Source organism: Alexandromys fortis, unplaced genomic scaffold (genome assembly GCF_014885135.2).
Source record: "Alexandromys fortis isolate MF-2015 unplaced genomic scaffold, M_Fortis_MF-2015_v1.1 scaffold_5, whole genome shotgun sequence".
Lineage (NCBI taxonomy): Eukaryota > Metazoa > Chordata > Mammalia > Rodentia > Cricetidae > Alexandromys > Alexandromys fortis.
Genome location: NW_026067924.1, coordinates 20,398,589 through 20,416,528, shown reverse-complemented (window position 1 = coordinate 20,416,528; position 17,940 = coordinate 20,398,589). Strand labels below are relative to the sequence as shown.

Below are 17,940 nucleotides of genomic sequence, written 5' to 3'. Positions count from 1 at the left end.
TTTATTAATTAATTAAAGATTTCTGTCTCTTCCCCACGGCCGCCTCCCCTTTCCCTCCCCCTCCCCCAATTAAGTTCCCCTCCCTCGTCAGCCCAAAGAGCAATCAGGGTTCCCTGCCCTGTGGGAAGTCCAAGGACCACCCACCTCCATCAGATACATAATGACACATGGGTATGAAAATATCATAATGAAACACATCACTTTGTATACTGACTTTAAAAAATAATTTAAAATTTTTATCTTATAAAGACGAAGCAAGTTTATTAATATTTACATGTATTTCTGCAGAAATTTATAAAAAGCTAAAAATAGTAATACAATGTGATGAACCTTAGTGACAACCAAAGACATTATGACCCTAAAAATGGGTACAAAATATTTTCATGTTGAAAAGAAATCTAATCATTAAAATTTCACTATAATTAAAGCTTAATCAAACTTCAAAAAGCTGTTCTGACACCCCTTTGGGCACATCTTCTTCAGGCATGGAGGCCTCACTTAAGCAGCCATCAATGCCTTTCCCCCCTGCCACACATTCTTGCCTGCATCCCTAGCCAGGGAGCCTATATACCTGGCTCCCATCTCTAACTACTCTGGCCAAACCTCTGGGCATATCTGGTCCCTTCTCTAGAAAGACACAGGATTGGTACTGCCTATAACACACTGCCCTAAGGATTGCCCCTCTTGAGACCCACCCACATCAGCATCTCTATCACCAACTAAGACCTGCCTGAGAGATACTTGTGCTGTGCCTGCATTCCTACTCCCCTTTCTTCACAACCACATCAAATGGGAAGGCCAAACTTACAATGGCAACTCCACCAACCGCTGAAAGCTCTCTTGTTCCCCCATCCCAAGGCATAGAGCCAAAAGATCTGCCACCACCCCCTACCAACTCGATTCATCACATTTCACACAGTTGGCCACTTCTGTAGACAGACACTAAACTTATATTACCAGTAATTGCCATCCGCACAGCCTGAGGACCTCCCCCTCTCCAGAGAGAGATACTAGACCCACATCAGCAATAGCAACAGTACTGGTAAACTGAGGAAAAGTCCAAAGTATCTCAACCAAGCTCCTGAAGATTAAATGTAAATATCTTCTAAGTAAGCAGAGGGTTTGCATCTGTACTTAGAAACTTCACTCAGCTTAAGCAGAACTAGGATTATTTCTGATACCTCATTTCAATATTTAAACTTAATTGCCCAAAGACTCAACCCTAAACCCCATACAAAGAGCTGGCCACCTGATAAGTTGTAATAATAGGAAAAAAGCTTAAAACACTCATTCTACAATAGAAATGAGGTTTCCATACAAAGAAACACTACTAACAACCTAACTCCAGATGCCTAGGTCATGTGGCAAATATACAAACATGAATTCACAAAACAATAAGTCTCTATCAAAAATTAGTTCTTCCACAGTAATGTCACTAAGAAACGTGTACTTAGATTATGTACAAGACAACTGTGTCAAAATATAAATAGTAAACATTATCAAAGAACTCAAAGAGAATATGAATAAATGATATAATGAAGACCTGAAAAACACAAAACAGTTTAATTAAATGATAAAAACAATTGAAGATATGAAAACAGAATTTAATAAAGAGATATAATTTCTAGGGGAAGCAAAAATGAAATAAAACTTGAAATGAAAAATTCAAACGAAAAAATTCAAGCATTCGGTCAAAAAAAATCAGAGAAAAGCCTTCCCAATTCATAGGGCCAAGTGGAAGAGAGAATGCCAAGTTTTTAAGACCAGGTAGAAGAATTTGTCCACATAATCAAAGAATATGTCAAAACCAAGGGAGGGAGACATGCACACCTCTAGGACACTATAAAAAAGACCAACCTAGCCAGGTGGTGGTGGTGTATGCCTTTAATCCCAGCACTTGGGAAGCAAGAGCAGGCAGATCTCTGTGAGTTCAAGGCCAGCCTGGTCTGGGACAAGCTCCAAAGTTATAGAGAAACCCTGTTTTGAAAATAAAAAAAAATTTAAAAAGACCAAACCTATGAATAATAGGCATAAAAAGAAGAGACCCAGGCCAACCAAGGCACAGAAAATATTTTCAACAAAACAACACAACACAAGATAACTTCTTTAATACATGAAAAGAGATGTCTATTAAGATCCAAGAGGCAATGAGAATAACAATGAGAGGGAAGCAGGAAAGAACTATGTATAGCACATAACAGTCAAAACATTAAATATGCATAGCAAAGAAAGGATATTGAAAGTAGCAAGAGAAAAAGATCAACTCTCACATACAAAGCAGGCCATCAAAATCACAACAGATTTTGCAATGGAGGCAAATAGGACCAATGTTCTATGACTTATGAGAGGTCAAAGAATCATCCCAGACCTCTATATCTAACAAAGGCATAAGTCATAACAGAAGGAGAAAGGAAAAATTTTCAAGACAAAATGATATTTAAGGAAATTAGTATCACTAAGTAAACTCTACAGAAGATAATGCAAAAAAATACTTAATCCTGAAGATAGGTTGAATACACCTACAAATGCACAAGGAACAAATAACCAATTTCAGAACACTGAATTAAAGAGATCTAATAGAAAATCACAACAGCAACAAAATGACAGAAATTAATACACGTTTTCAATAATAACATCATTTTTTTTATTTTCAACATCCCAACAAATACATACAGACTAACAAATTGAATCAGAAAACAAGATCCATCTTGTTGCTACCTTCAAGACACAACCCTCATGACCAATGATACACATTACTACAGGAGAAAAAGATGGAAAAAAGTATTACAATCAGATGAATCAAAACAGGCTTCAAACCACAACAAATTAGATGAAACCCTTATATCCTCTCATTGATGAAAAAGTCCAAGAATAGGATATAACAATCCTAAACATATATGCACCAAAAAATAGCAGCCAATTTTCATAAAAGAAATACTATTAGCCTAACACCACAGATAAACCCCAAAACAGTGGCACAGGTTATAGTTTCAAGACCGAATTTTAACCAATAAAGAAGTTATCTGAAAAAGAACTGAAAAAATAAATAAAGGGACTCTGGAGTTAGATGACATCAAAAAATTAAATGGACCTAATACATATACAGAAAATTTTACCCACAGATTGCACATTCTTCTCAGCAGCCCATGAGAGTTCCCATCAAATGAGACATGAAACAAATCTCAAATGCAGAAACATCAAAATCACATGCTCCATTTTATCTTAACACCAGACAAGACAGAAAGCACACTAATTCGTGGAAGTTAATCAACTCAATAGTGAGCCAAAGTTGGGAGAAGCATGACGGTTACTAGCTTATTTTCCTAGAATTGAAAAAAATAAAATACATACTGAAAGCAGTCATAAGAAGCAAGTATATAGCACTGGGTTCCTATATTAAAAGATTTGAGAGATCTCAAAAAATTATTTGATGATTGATATACCTGAAAGTAAGAAAAACAAAAATAATCAACACCCTAAAAAGTAGGTGGAAAAGGATAATAACAGTCAGGGCTACTCAGCAGTAAAAAACAAGGACTTCTTGAAGTTTGCAGGCAAATGGATGGAAATAGAAAACACTATCCTGAGTGAGGTAAGCCAGACCCAAAAAGAGGAACATGGGATGTACTCACTCATATTTGGTTTCTAGCCATAAATAAAGGACATTGAGCCTATAATTCGGGTTCTTAGAGAAGCTAAATAAGAAGGAGAACCCAAAGAAAATCATATAGGCATCCTCCTGAATATTAACCTTCATCAGGCGATGAAAGGAGACAGAGACAGAGACCCACAATGGAGCACCGGACTGAAATCTCGGGGTCCAAATCAGGAGCAGAAGGATAGAGAGCACAAGCAAGGAACTCAGGACCGCGAGGGGTGCACCCACACACTGAGACAATGGGGATGCTCTATCGGGAACTCACCAAGGCCAGCTGGCCTGGGTCTGAAAAAGCCGGGGTTAAAACCGGTCTCGCTGAACATAGCGGACAAGGAGGACTACTGAGACCTCAAGAACAGTGGCAACGGGTTTTGGATTCTACTGGACCTATTGGTTTCGTGGGAGCCTAGGCAGTTTCTTGGATGCTCACCTTACTAGACCTGGATGGAGGTGGGTGGTCCTTGGACTTCCCACAGGGCAGAGAACCCTGATTGCTTTTTGGGCTGACGAGGGAGGGGGACTTGATTGGGGGAGGGGGAGGGAAAGGGGAGGCGGCGGTGGGGAAGAGACAGAAATCTTTAATAAATAAATAAATAAATAAATTTAAAAAAAATAAAAAAAAGAATGTTTGCGAAAAGTCATAAAGAATCATAGTTTTATTTACCTAAAATTACATTAAATACCTATAAATATATATGGGTACTGTGGTAAAGTGGGTAGGAGTGAGAAGAGCAGGTGAGGAAAAACAACTAAAATAAAGTATTGTGAAAATGAAAATGTGTTGCTTTGTAAGCTAACTAGAAAGTAAACGTTGGAAGTCATAAGGCCGGGCATATACTATGTGGCTACCCTATCAGAATTTGTGCAGTTCACCAATAGAACCCCAGAAGTCTGTCACCTTGGTAGTTTTTCATTCATCTTAGCCCTTAGTAAGGATTGATAGATCCCAAATGTTTTCACATATTACCAACTGAGTTCAGTGCCTTTAAACAAAATTACTAACAATAATAACATCTTTACCAAGTGGAGTCTAGGTATTGAACAAAGAGAGATATGTCAATGCTCTGTTCTCTCAATGGACAAAAAGAAAGCCGATCCCCACGTTATTTTAAGGAAGGGCTACATACATTTTTTCAATGACTAAAAATGAAACATCAGAAGATAAAAGTACAAAGGGATGCCTTGTATCTGAAGGCATTAAAACCTCACAGCTGCTTTGAATTAAATGAAAGATTGTAAAAGAGGTCACTTTGCCTCGGTTTATCCTAGCAGTGCAGTGATCTGTCTAGAGTTAGTTAGGAAAAGTAGCTCAGAGGAGGAACACCTGCTGTAAAAGGTTTTTAAAATTACCAACCCTGCTTGTTTAGAAACGGATGCCTTTTAATTTTACCTACTAGGCTTTCAAACTATGCTTTTGTTTTATGTTAATAATGTTCATGCCATTTTCCCCAAAAAGTCTTTGCTCTGATCTAACACATTTGGAAACCTGCATTCTTTAAAAACCCCACAACACACTGTCAATTGAGAGGGGGCTATATTATCAAATAATTCAGACTGTGATACAAATGGCAAGTCAAACACAACTACTTCTGTCACTTTAAGTAACCAATTTTCAAACACACGACTACCTAAAATATTCTGGGAGAAAAAGAAAGTGTCTCCTATGTATAATTACTAAATTCAGGCTAGTACTCTGACAGAAAAGGATTTCTACATCTAGTGAGCCACTCTGTTTTGAAGAAGAAACATTTCTAAAGTCACTAATAGGTGATTATACTTGCATAATACAAAAAGATATGAAAAAGGCTTCATCACATGCTATCAATAAAAAGACGTTCTCTTTTCCATGAAATCGAGTTGACATTTAAGCTTCAGTTCATTTACAAGAATCACACTTACGCTGTATTTTAATAAAGTCATTCACTGTTTCTTTCCAACATACATTCCAGGTTAACTTAATGAAGAATATTTTATTTCTGGCATGTATAGGAAAAATAAATAAGAATATTCTAAGAATACCTACCTCGGGCCCTGTAATATGTATCAGGCCCGACATAGCAGAGGCAATAGCATCATAGCCTGTCCTCTGAGAAATGGGTCCCGTCTGGCCATATCCTGCAACAAGAACAGACGTTCAGTGCTACACAGGGTAAGAAAGTGTGCTAAAAACCATCCACATCCAGAAATTGTGCAGTATTCTTCCAATTAGATCTGTATGACCCCTTGATGGAAACTGTAAGAGTTAACTAGTGTATAATTATACTACGGAAAACAAAAACCTGTTACATTGCTGGCCACATACTACCTTCAGGAATGTTTTGTTTGGCCTTTAGAACATTTTGAAATGATTTTATTTAGTTGACAACAATTTAAAAAATAAAATAAAAATAGCACACAAGACACGATTCCTAGCCAGGTGGTAGTGGGTCACACCTTTAATCCCAGCACTCAGGAGGCCGAGGCAGGTGAACCTCTAAGTTCGAGGCCAGCTTGGTCTACAGAGCGAGTTTCAGAGTTACATTGAGAAACCAAGAAAGCAAAAACACCATTACTGGCTTGTTTTAAAAATCAGAAAGGATAACCAATGTTATCCCATACTCTCCCATGGCAGCAAACCAAGTAAAGTAACAGCCCCCCTTTCACACGGGGCACAAACTTCACCTGCCAGTCTTCACCTCCTCTCTCCTTAGGCCTCCACTTATACCACTTTAGCTCAGCTCCAGGGCCTCACTAGACACTACCTGCTCTTCTTCCGTGTGACAGTACACACAGGGGAGCAAAGTGCATTTCCAAAGATTATGCTTACATATTTACAACTAAGCAAATAAATTTTAAGTGACAAACTTTAAAACTACATATTATACAATCCACAACTCCAGAGAACCTAGACAACGAAGAGGACCCTAAGAGAGACATACATGGATCTACACAGGAAGAAGAAAAAGAAAAGCTCTCCCAAGTGAAACATGGGGGTCATGGGAGAGAGTAGAAGGAAAGTAGGGAGGAAGGGAGGGGAATGGAGAAAAATGTATAGCTCAACAAAAGCAATAAGGAAGAGAGAAAGAAAGAGGGAGAGAGAGAGAGAGAGAGAGAGAGAGAGAGAGAGAGAGAGAGAGAGAGACCAACTGGCCAGACAGTGGTGGTGCACGCCTTTAATCCCAGCACCCAGGAGGCAGAGGCAGGAGGATCTCTATGAGTTCAGACTAGTCTGGTCTACAGAACGAGTTCTAGGAAGGGCTCCATAACTACTGAGAAACTTTGTCTCGAAATGCCCCCGCTTCCATCCCCCCCCCAAAAAAAAAGCCAACTGGGCAAACCATGGGAAGTAAACTAGTACTCAGCATTCCTCAATGGCCTCTGCTTCAGAATTAGCCCCCACCCACCCACAAAACAAGCAAAACTGAACATGTTTCAGGAATATGGTGGCACAGTGCATCCCTGTAACCCTAGCATTCAGGAGACCAAGGAAGGAAAACCCAGATGTTGAGGTTAACCTGAGCCACATTGCTAGACTCTACCTCAAAAAAAAATAGCTATAAATAAAACAATTTCATGACCTAACAGTGCTATTTTAAGTACATTATTTTTCTTTCTGACTTTTTTGTTCAGAAGGGAAGACAAAAATCAAGAGAATATGAGTAATCTTTTCTCCTTTTTTTCTGTCTTGGGTTCTTATTGTTTAATCCTAAAGGTTATAATAGGAGAGTTAGGATTGCGTCTCCAAATTCCATTTATTACCCAGAGAATGAACAAATAACGAGCTTTGCTGGCATGTCTATGTACATACCATGCTTTGTAAGTATCTAGAAGGGGTCGCCTGGGGACTTGCTTCACCAGACATCAAGAGAGCATCCTGTTCCATTCCCTCCTTCCCTCCCTCCAGTCTTCGACTTTAATATTTGCTTAGCAAGAAGGAAAGAAAAAAAGAACTCCCTTAGTGGCCTTTTGTAGAAAGCAGCCTACATCAAATTTTAATTCCCTTTATGCAATTTGTGTTCATAACTCTTAACCTCAAAGATGTGTAATATAATTGTTTATTGATTACAGTTGTTTCCTTCATGCTGAAATGCAACCTCTGGGAATGTTTCCTGTTGGATTGACGCTGTATCCTCAGCCTCTAGTAATGTTTGATGACAGTTAGTGGAGGAATAAATATTTATTATTTAAAAATAATCAGTGTTTCAAGATCAATCTATAAATAAAGAAGCAAAAGAAGTGAGTGTTTATATGGTCTAACCATTAGTTAATCCATCCAAACATATCTGCTGCCATAATTATCTCTGTTAGAAATAAAAGTCTATAAAAATCCTCACATGAAACAAGAGGTAATATTAAGATATTAAAATAGTTAAAGAGTAAAAGATATTTGCCTCTTTGCTTGTTTGTGCTTCTGGATCTTAAGAAAAGAACTTACTCTATAGTCCCAGAGGCCATGAACTCTCAACTTTCCTGCTTCAATATTTCCCAAAGTGCTGGTATTTCCAACAAGTTTGGCTGATATGCCTCATCATTAATGGGAAAAAATGTGCCATATGTTTCCTTGTGCTTTATTATGCAAATTTTCAAACAAAAAATAGAGCAAATTTGTAATAAACCTATCATCTCATTTCAATCATCACTATTTATAGACAATCTTATCTTCCAATGACACTATTGTATAAAAGAAAAACACAGTTCAAAAAAACTGGGATGTCCTGGATCACGTTAAAAAAAAAGATGTTTTCCATTAATTTCAAAATCAAAACTGATAGTTTCTAAACTAGTATTCTTTAGAGCTTTAAAAAAGTGGGGTGAAGGGACTTATGAAGAGATCATAATAATAAAATAAACTAAGTACAAGTCAGCAGTCTCCATGAAGAAATCTGGAAAGTTCCTCCAAGTCCAAGTCAATGGATCTCAAGGCAGCTAGTTTGCCTCTGTTAGTGGTACAGTAGCGCAGGCTTCAGTCTTCACTGCAATGTCACTCCAGCATGGGCCAGCATCCTGGGGCACAGCATAGCTGCTGGCACGCAGCAGAAACACTGTGCCTGCTAAACCACTGTGAGTTCAACAGGAGTCACGAGAAGGATGATGTCTCAGTGAGCTCAGCCTCAGGAAAAACAGAAAATCCAAATCCCCAACTGAGAGTAACTAAGGCCTCTCACCATCAGCACAGTTCTAAATGGAATCTTCTAGATGACCTTGCAGAGAAATAAGCTCCAGAGAAAATTGAACGGTTTATAAAATAAAATCACAACAGCTGCCTTGTGATATAAATTCTTTTTGTTCAGTTCATAACGAGTGAAACACAAATCCCCTAATTAAATTGTCATTTCCCAGTGTTTCTTGTAAAGAAATACATAGAGTGACACTGGAGACAGTAAGCACAGTGAAAAAGAGAGTGAGCTTTAGAGTTGAAGAAATCTAGATTCAAATTATGGTTCTGCCAACTATTAAAGCACCAACAATTCATTTAATTTTTCTGAGCCTAAATGATAATACAGACATTTATCTCACACATTTACTGTCAAAATTCAACTTGACTGCACAGCATAAGCAAAGTGAATTTCACATTGAACATTAAACATCATTAATCAATAAACATATATTAACTCACAAATAATACATGAGCTTACATTCTTCCATACAATATTTAAAATAGCATAAGAAACCCTGCCTTAAGGTAAGTCAAAGTAATAAAAATAGATATCCTAAATATTTAAATTAAATTGTCTGACATACATAAAAAATGGAAAAATTTGTTTACAGTTAGAACTTAATACTGCTCGTTGGACAAAAGAATGTGGCAATAATAATATTATATAATACAGCTGGGTATGGTGGTACACATCTTTGATCCCAGCAATAGGGAGGCAGAGATAGGCTAATCTCTGTGAACTTGAGGCTAACCTGGCCTACAAGTGATTTCCTAAACAGCCAAGGCTACATAGAGAGACCCTGTCCCAAAAAAAAAAGTAATATACATGTGTATGTACACATGTAAATGTGTGTGTGCCAAAAAATTATTCTGTCTTTTCACCTAATACTTAACTACTTAAATGCTATTAGTAATATCAACAGTTTTGACAATAGTATTGACAATTAAATTTCCTGTTGGTAATGTGAAAACTAATTATCTGCTGAAAAATCCAATAAATATCTGAGTATGAAACCCAAACACTTGGGTTTTGTTTTTATTTTTACAATTTCAGAAACAAGTGTGCTTATGATCCAAAGTTAACAGGAAAATGAAACTATCAGTTCTTTTTCTGTTGAAATTAAAGCAGTTGTAGAAAAGCACACTAGTGTCTCTCTCTCTCTCTCTCTCTCTCTCTCTCTCTCTCTCTCTCTCTCTCTCTCTCCTTTCCCCCCCCCGCCCCCACTTACTCTCACTGTGAGGAACAAGCTCGCCATCTTGTGGCTTCCATGAACACTGACAATAAAGTAAAGCTTGCAGGCTGAGAATGTGAGTAAACGTGGGGTCCTAGTTGCGTTGACTGGTTTCTTCCTAATAGTGTTCCGCTCCACGTCTTCCTCCTCTCCTTCACGGTCTTAGGAAGCAGCACTAACATGGGCACTCATGCTCTCTGTAACTCTGCGACACCTCACAGTGTCGATACCCTCTCTAACAATGCTTGCCCTTTGGGGAGTCACAAAACCCTTTGACAAATTGATTTGAGGCTCAGCACACAGCCCAGAAGAACTTAACTGAATGAATGCTGCTCACAGAGCCCGTTCCTGGACTGCATGGGGCCGGCTCACATATAAGTGGCACTCAGTACTTTTATCCACCTGCTCAGATCCAGCTCTCCTGAAAGAGAACACCCTAAGGGCAGCCTGAGGCTTCAGAATGGCGCTCTAGCCTGGTGATAACAAAAGGAGAGAGAACAAAATGAAGCATCACTCATCGAGGTGATTTCAGTGGCCTCTTGTCAGACCCTGCCTTATCCTTGCTTTGTGAGGTCCCAGTGATCTCTATAAAACGCAGGGAGTATACAACTGCAAGGAAAGGCGGTGCGTGCCTGTGGTCCAAGCATCTAAAGGCTGAGATGGTAGAAAAAGCAAGGCATTGCCAACCTCTATGCCTAAAAGGGTAATGACACTGTAAGGAATTTTTAATTAAATCATTTATTTCATACAAAAAAATTCGAGAAGTTAGGAAGTGTCATTCCTGGTTTTTTTTTTTTAAAAAAAAAAAAGAAGAAACAAAAATTGAGTCATTTGCTATGATCACACGTGCAGGCAGTATTACAGCAGAGCTGAGATCTGGACACAAATATGAATTCCTGAATATAAAGGTATTTATGTTTACTTGTGTTTGCATTGACATCTCCGTCCAAAATTCTGAGGGATTACAAGCTGTTGATGCCCTATACAGAAATGGCATTCCAGCTCACAGACCACTAATCACAACTGTTCCTTTTCCTATCTTCACCATCGCATTTAAAGAAAAACACCTCAGCATACACACAATCAAGTAACCTGAGTTGCCCTCAACTCTTTTCTTTTATTCCTTGCTCGTATCAAACTGACTAGTAATTCCTGGTTGATTATTTGACCTTCCAGATATCTCCCATATCTATCTAAGCTCTTATGCCCTCACTTACTGCTTACCTGCCTCAATTTAATCTTCACCTGATACAAAGAACTTCCCAAAATCTGATGAGGTGTTTCCATACTAAAATTCTTGTTCAATTATCCATAGGCTTAAAATAATAATAGTCCTTAACATGCTACACTGGGTTCTTTATGATGCAGCCACTTCGCCATTCCATATATCTTATTTTTGACACACCCCAGAACTATTTGCATTCAGTATGGTTGTTCTCCAGACATAAACAGCTCTTTTTAGTTCCTCTGGCCCTCTGCTTACACTATTTTACCCATCTTCCCCATCTCCACTATCTGGTATCTGATTCCAAGACACAGAGCAGGTCAGTGACAGACTGTTAGGGATCAGAAAGAAAGACATTTCAAAGATGGGTACACCTGTGCCAGTAGCACACATAGAAATGAAATATAAATATTTTGATATGGTTAGATGAGTAATACTAATATTCCAAAAGCTGCAGAAATTCTGACAATACACCATCACTGTAAGAGCATAAGGCCATAAAATAGTCTGTGATGAATAATGAAGTATGTCAAAGTATATAGATATCTGCACTTCGCTTCTTTTCTCAGCTGGTTGTTTATTTGTTTTATAGTGTGGAGAATTAAAATGATAATAGGATCTGAAAGATAGCTCAGCAGGTAATACCACTTTTAAAGAAAGCCTGCCAACTGGGGTTTTAAGGTGGTATGCATTGGTAACACCAGCATTCCCACTGTGAGATGGGAGGCAGAGATAGGAGAAAGGCCTGAAAGCTAACAGGCCAGCTAGTCTGGAAGAGACAGCACAACAGAAACAGAAGAGACCCAGCCTCAGTGGGTGAAAGGCCAGAATCGGTTTCCCCAAATTCCCTTCTGTCCTCCACATGCATGCCATAACGCGTAGTCCTACACACACACAGTTTTTTTTAATTAAAATCAGAAAATAGACTCAGTATTTTTAATGTTTTATTTAAATGCTCGTTTTCTACCCATTGAAAATGCCTGGGAATAGAGACTATCCAAGCTGCAGTGGATTTAAATACATAAAGTGTATGAAATTCTGTGGATTCATAATGAAATTTTAATCACCCATAGCAATTGTTATATACTAGTGAATGAATTAATATTGTGAAGATTAGTAAGTGAGGGGAAACGTTTGCACCTACCCGACCTTCACTGAGAAGCCTATACCCAGAGTATTCAAAGTAGTAGATGATAAAATAGTGTGTGTACATGCGTGTGGTACCTGTACACATCTGGAGGCCAGAGACGAAGGTCAGATGTCTTACTAAGTCACTTAAACCTTATTCTTTGAGATGGGTTTCCTCGCTGTACCCTGGAACTCACTGGTTGGTGAGGCTGAGTGGCTTCAGAGCACCATGGATCTGTCTGTCTCCATTCTGACTTATATCCCAGCACTGGTCCTGCTGACACAAGCCACCTTGCCCTGAGTTTCACGTGGGTTCTAAGGATTTAAACTTCGGTGCTCATGTTTGCATAACGAGCAGTTTACCAACTGAGACCCTAGCATTACAAACCGTGAATAAAACATGGCAGAGTTAAAGCCCATTTCTATGTTTTTCCTACTGAATTAATAGATATAGGCAACCATTATTGATAATAATCATAGGCAATCATTATTAATAACTTCCACCTTCACAAAAAGAGATCATTATGTGATACTTAGAAAAACAACCATCATTTTCTATTAAATATTCTTGACAAAAAGAAAACACGAATAAAAAATCTGAATAATCTTACTTACAGATTTGTCTATTTACTACTTTTAAAAAATGGAAACATCATAGGAGCACAATAATGACAGGACAAAAAAGAAAATCACAAGGGAAATGAAAGATTGGGAAGGAGCTGCGAGATAAAGAGAATATTTGACCTAATTTTGAATCTCAACTCAATTTTCAGCTTTGAGAGAGAGTAATTTGAATGGCAATTACATGCTTAACTACATTAATTATTATTTTTATTCATGTGTAATAAGTACATTCAGTATTTAGGCTTTAAATTTGTATATGTGAATGTGTTTGTGTGTGAGAGAGAGACAGAGAGAAAGAGAGTTCCATGCATGCTTGCCCCAGGGTCTTTGTGGAGTCCAGTTGCTTTGCTTTGGCTTGCTCCTGCCACCATGTGGATTCCAGGGGTAGAACTCAGTAAAGCTGAGACATCCCAACAGTCTTACTGAGAATTGAAATAGTCATTTTCTATAGTATATATTCTAAGATAATTAGGAAGGAAATTATGTGAATTCTGAGTTTTACTTATAAACATGCAGTGGAAGATCCATAATAGATAGAATTATGAATAAAACATGCTAAGTCATTGAAGCACAATTAATAGAAACTCAGAGAGAGAAATTGAGGTTCAACCTGAAGATCTGAAAAGCAAAGCAGTCACCCACTGGCTCTTACCACAACCTCAGTCTGAAAATGCAGATCTTGCCTCCAGGAATCTCAGAATGAGCCTGTCTGAGAACTGTCTCCTCCCATTTTATAATCCTCTCTAGGGCTGGGATTAAAGGCTCGCACCACTGGAATTGAAGGCATGTGCCGCTTTGGTTTCTATGGCAAACTAGTGTGGGATTAAAGGTGTGTGTTACCATAACCTGGTTTGTAAGGCTGATCAATGGGGCTGTTTTACTCTCAGATCTTCAGGCAAGCTTTATTTATTAAAAATACAATTGAAATGCCACTACAAGTCATGAATTACTAAACTGGGCACTGAAGATTCATTACACTATACTCTGTACTTATCACTTTTTCAGAATAATATGTAAGACAATAATAATAAATTCTAAAAGGGTATGTTAATTGAATCTTGTATCTCTAAAAGTACACCAAAAAATGAAAATACACTAAGTAGTATTAGATATGAATTAGATTTTAGCCAAAAGTTCTCACCATAGAGATAAGAAAGGTGAGTCCCAAAGATGTTCAGCGACACTCAACATGAGCGCCTCAGCAGCCAACTCCAAACTCACGCTGAGATGTCAAGCTCCCAGTCTGGATCTCCATCTGAGGGGCAGGGCTCATTCTCTATCCTTAGCCACTCTGTACTATACAGGGATTATGAGTTCAGAAACAAACTCGGGGCGAGTTCTCTAGAAAGTATTTTTCCTGGTGCTTGTTCTTTGTTTTGTGAGTACTTCCTTTGTCACGCTTTTCTTGAGACATGATCAGAGGAGGAGACCAAAATTCCATATTGTGCGATGAAACTTAATCTCCAGGAGGATGACTATATGTCTTTCTTTGGGTTTACTATCTTATTTAGCTTCTCTAGAATCACGAATTATAGGCTAATTGTCCTTTATTTATGGCTAGAAACCAAATATGAGTGAGTACATCCCATGTTCCTCTGGAGATTAACTTTCATCGGGCGATGAAAGCAGACAGAGACAGAGACCCAAATTGGAACACCAGACTGAAATCCCAAGGTCCAAATCAGGAGCAGAAGGAGAGAGAGCACGAGCAAGGAACTCGGGACCGCGAGGGGTGCACCCACATACCGAGACATTGGGGATGATCTATCGGGAACTCAACAAGGCCAGCTGGCCTGGGTCTGAAAAAGCATGGGATAAAACCGGACTCGCTGAACATAGCTGACAATGAGGACTGCTGAGAAGTCAAGATCAATGACACTGGGTTTTGATCCTACTGCATGTACTGGCTTTGTAGGATCCTAGGCAGTTTGGATGCTCACCTTACTAGACCTGGAAGGAGGTGGGAGGTCCTTGGACTTCCCACAAGGCAGGGAACCCGGACTGCTCTTTGGGCTGATGAGGGAGGGAGACTTGATTGGGGGAGGGGGAGGGATATGGGAGGCGGTGGAAGGGAGGAGGCAGAAATCTTTAATAAATAAATAAAAATAAATAAAATAAAAAAGAACTAGAGGAAAAAATCCATATTGTGGGTTTTTGCTCAACTTTCTTATTAGCATTGTAGAATGGTTCCTGTCTGAAATTTTTTCCACAACCGTATCTTTAGCTTAATAGGTGTGTTTTTCTACAGTCATATCCATCTCTCTCACTCCCTCTCCCTCTCTCTCTTTTTCCCTCCTGTTACAAACACTTCAGCAGGATTCCAATGCAACAAGCCCACAAACCAATATCAGAAAACTTAAATCAAGGAGTCAATTTAGGGTTATGAAAGTATAATGACAAGGGTACTTGCTATTTCAAGGAACCACACTCATGCTTCATAGCCATCTCATGTGTGTTCCTACTAACTACATGGAATACATTTCATTGTCCCATTTTAATAACTATGAGAAAACAATGGTGTAACTAAGTGGATTACCTAAGGTCACAACACTACTTGCCAAGGTCCTGTAAGCAGTTATTAAATTGTTGTCCTTCACGACTATGAGTAATATTTTACAAAATATTTCCATGAAAATCAACAATTTATATAATATTTGGAACAAAACTGTGATCAAGAAAACCAACAACTTGGACATTGTTCAAAGACCAAATATGTGATTAATGTGGTTTGCTCTCTGAATAACCTTTAAAATTACGATTAATGTGGTTTATCTGTGAACAACCTTTAAATTAGATCACGAGTTTCTATCAGAAGCAGCCACAGAATTGACTGGTTAATTGCAAAACACTTAAAACACGGGAAACGTCATGCTAACAAGCATATGTTCCCACTTCAGAAAAACAGAAAACAAACTGGATGGTGTAGCATAAAGCATCCTGCCTTTATCACAAAATCACCGTTTGTTTTATCATATCAAATTTGCTAATGATAAAAGTACTTTTTGTTTCAAAGTTGTTTTATGTACATGTATTTTTCCAACTATATCATCATAACAGGTAGACAGTAGAAACTTACTATTTTGTCATCTAAATGTGCATATTGTGTGTCTTATGATATTCCTTACATGGCTATGATATTCTTCACATAAACTTTCAAAAATGTTTTCACACAACTGACAGGAGTTGTGGAGATTGAGTAGCAAGAAAATTGTCTTAACTATGGTTCTTTTCAAAGAAAGAAAACAAAGAGTCCTTAAAACTCTCATTATCTAAATGGACTCCGTCATGAAAAGTCCTCATGCCTTGCCAATGCACACATATGCACGTGCACAGATGATTCTAAATCCTAAAAGCCATATTCAAGATTGGAGGGGAAAGCTACTAGAAACCACAGTGATATAATGAAAAGAAACAGAATCTGTCCTCCAACTATGAATTTGGACATATTTCCATGATTTAAAAATCTATCAGTAGTCAGTTTCTATTGCAAACTTTATTATTTTCTCTAAGAAGAATTCAGCTCACAGTTTGATAGACGCATCATAAACTCACTAGAAAATGAAACAAGTTAGCATTGTAACGTCTTTTTCCTCTTCAAGGGAAAAATCAAAACTTAAATGACAGAAATGGAAAACAAACGTTGAGTAGAAAAGAAAATAAAAGCCCAGCCAGACTCCCACATAAACCAGCTCCTTATAGCTGGATTCCCACACCCCAAATAGCAGCACTACGTCAGCCTTTGAAAGGACAGTCTAGGCAACGAACACAAAAATACTCAGTACAGACCTCTTTACAAAGCAAGACTAAACATCATCTCAAATCAAATCCAGATAAATGGATAATCCAAATGAGTAATAAGTTAATAAGAATCACCTTTGGCCTTGTTCCACTGCCAAGAGGAAAATTCTCAATTAGGGACAAATATACATCTTTATTTGATAAATAAGTGAAACAATAAAGTAAAAGGAAAGAAAACATCAAGTAAAATAATGCCTGAAAAGGCCATTCTTGAGAGCAATGAAATCTTTTGCACAGTGCAGATTTGGTAAGCAATCCCTCCAAATGCTCTCAGTAACACTAAATCTCAGAGAACTAACTTGAAGCCAAGGGAAAATAATGACGTGTAACAGTCTTGCTAAAATCCATTATGCATAGACCAGCTGATAAAAGGCTCAAAAGCTTGCAGTTACAAATAAACCCACTGAGTGCTGAGAGCCTAGTTTCTCCACTCAGTAGAACCAAGGGGCATTGAGTAGAGCATCAGCATAGTGTGGAAAAACCTAGAAAACCATGTGCAAAAAAAAAAATTGTTGAATGAATAATGATGGAGCGAAAGTACACAGGAGTCATCTTTCAGTCATCCCTTTGCAGAAGGGATGAAGAGACAGCTCAGCATTTAAGAGCACTTGCTGATCTTCCTGAGGACGCAGGTTCAAGTCCAAGAATCCATATGACAGATCACAACCATCTTTAACTCTAGTTCCAGGTATCCAACACTTTCTTCTGGCCTTCACAGACATGAGGCATGCATATGGTGCACAGACATACATGCAGACCAAACACCCATACACATAAAATAATTTTTTTATGATTTGAGATATGAGTTTATTGAAATATATAATTTCCCATAGAAAAGCCTGTTTATGCAAATATATGTACATACTCTTAGCAGTTGTATCATATTGGATGAGATATTTAAGACACTTATTTTTCTTAAAATTACCCTATTAAGAAAAATAATGATCTAGCTCTACTCACATATGTTTGGGAATACATGATTAGAAAATCGCCTGCACACAGCACACAACTAACATTCATTACTCTCATTGTACTTTATCATCGCTGTAGTAAAATACTTAAGAAATTAATGTTTTAAAGTATAAAATTCATATGCTGTTAGCTTATAGCTATGGTTAATCATGCATATTTGGAAGTA

General features: G+C 38.0%; 1 protein-coding gene across 1 annotated transcript in view; it reads right to left on the bottom strand.

Annotated features, from left to right (window-relative positions):
- Positions 1–17,940, bottom strand: part of Sugct (succinyl-CoA:glutarate-CoA transferase) — a 653,069-nt gene that overhangs the window by 556,965 nt on the left and 78,164 nt on the right. The window contains exon 8 of the mRNA XM_050142381.1: positions 5,682–5,773. Within this exon, the coding sequence (XP_049998338.1) occupies positions 5,682–5,773 (92 nt within the window). The remainder of the gene's footprint in view (positions 1–5,681; positions 5,774–17,940) is intronic.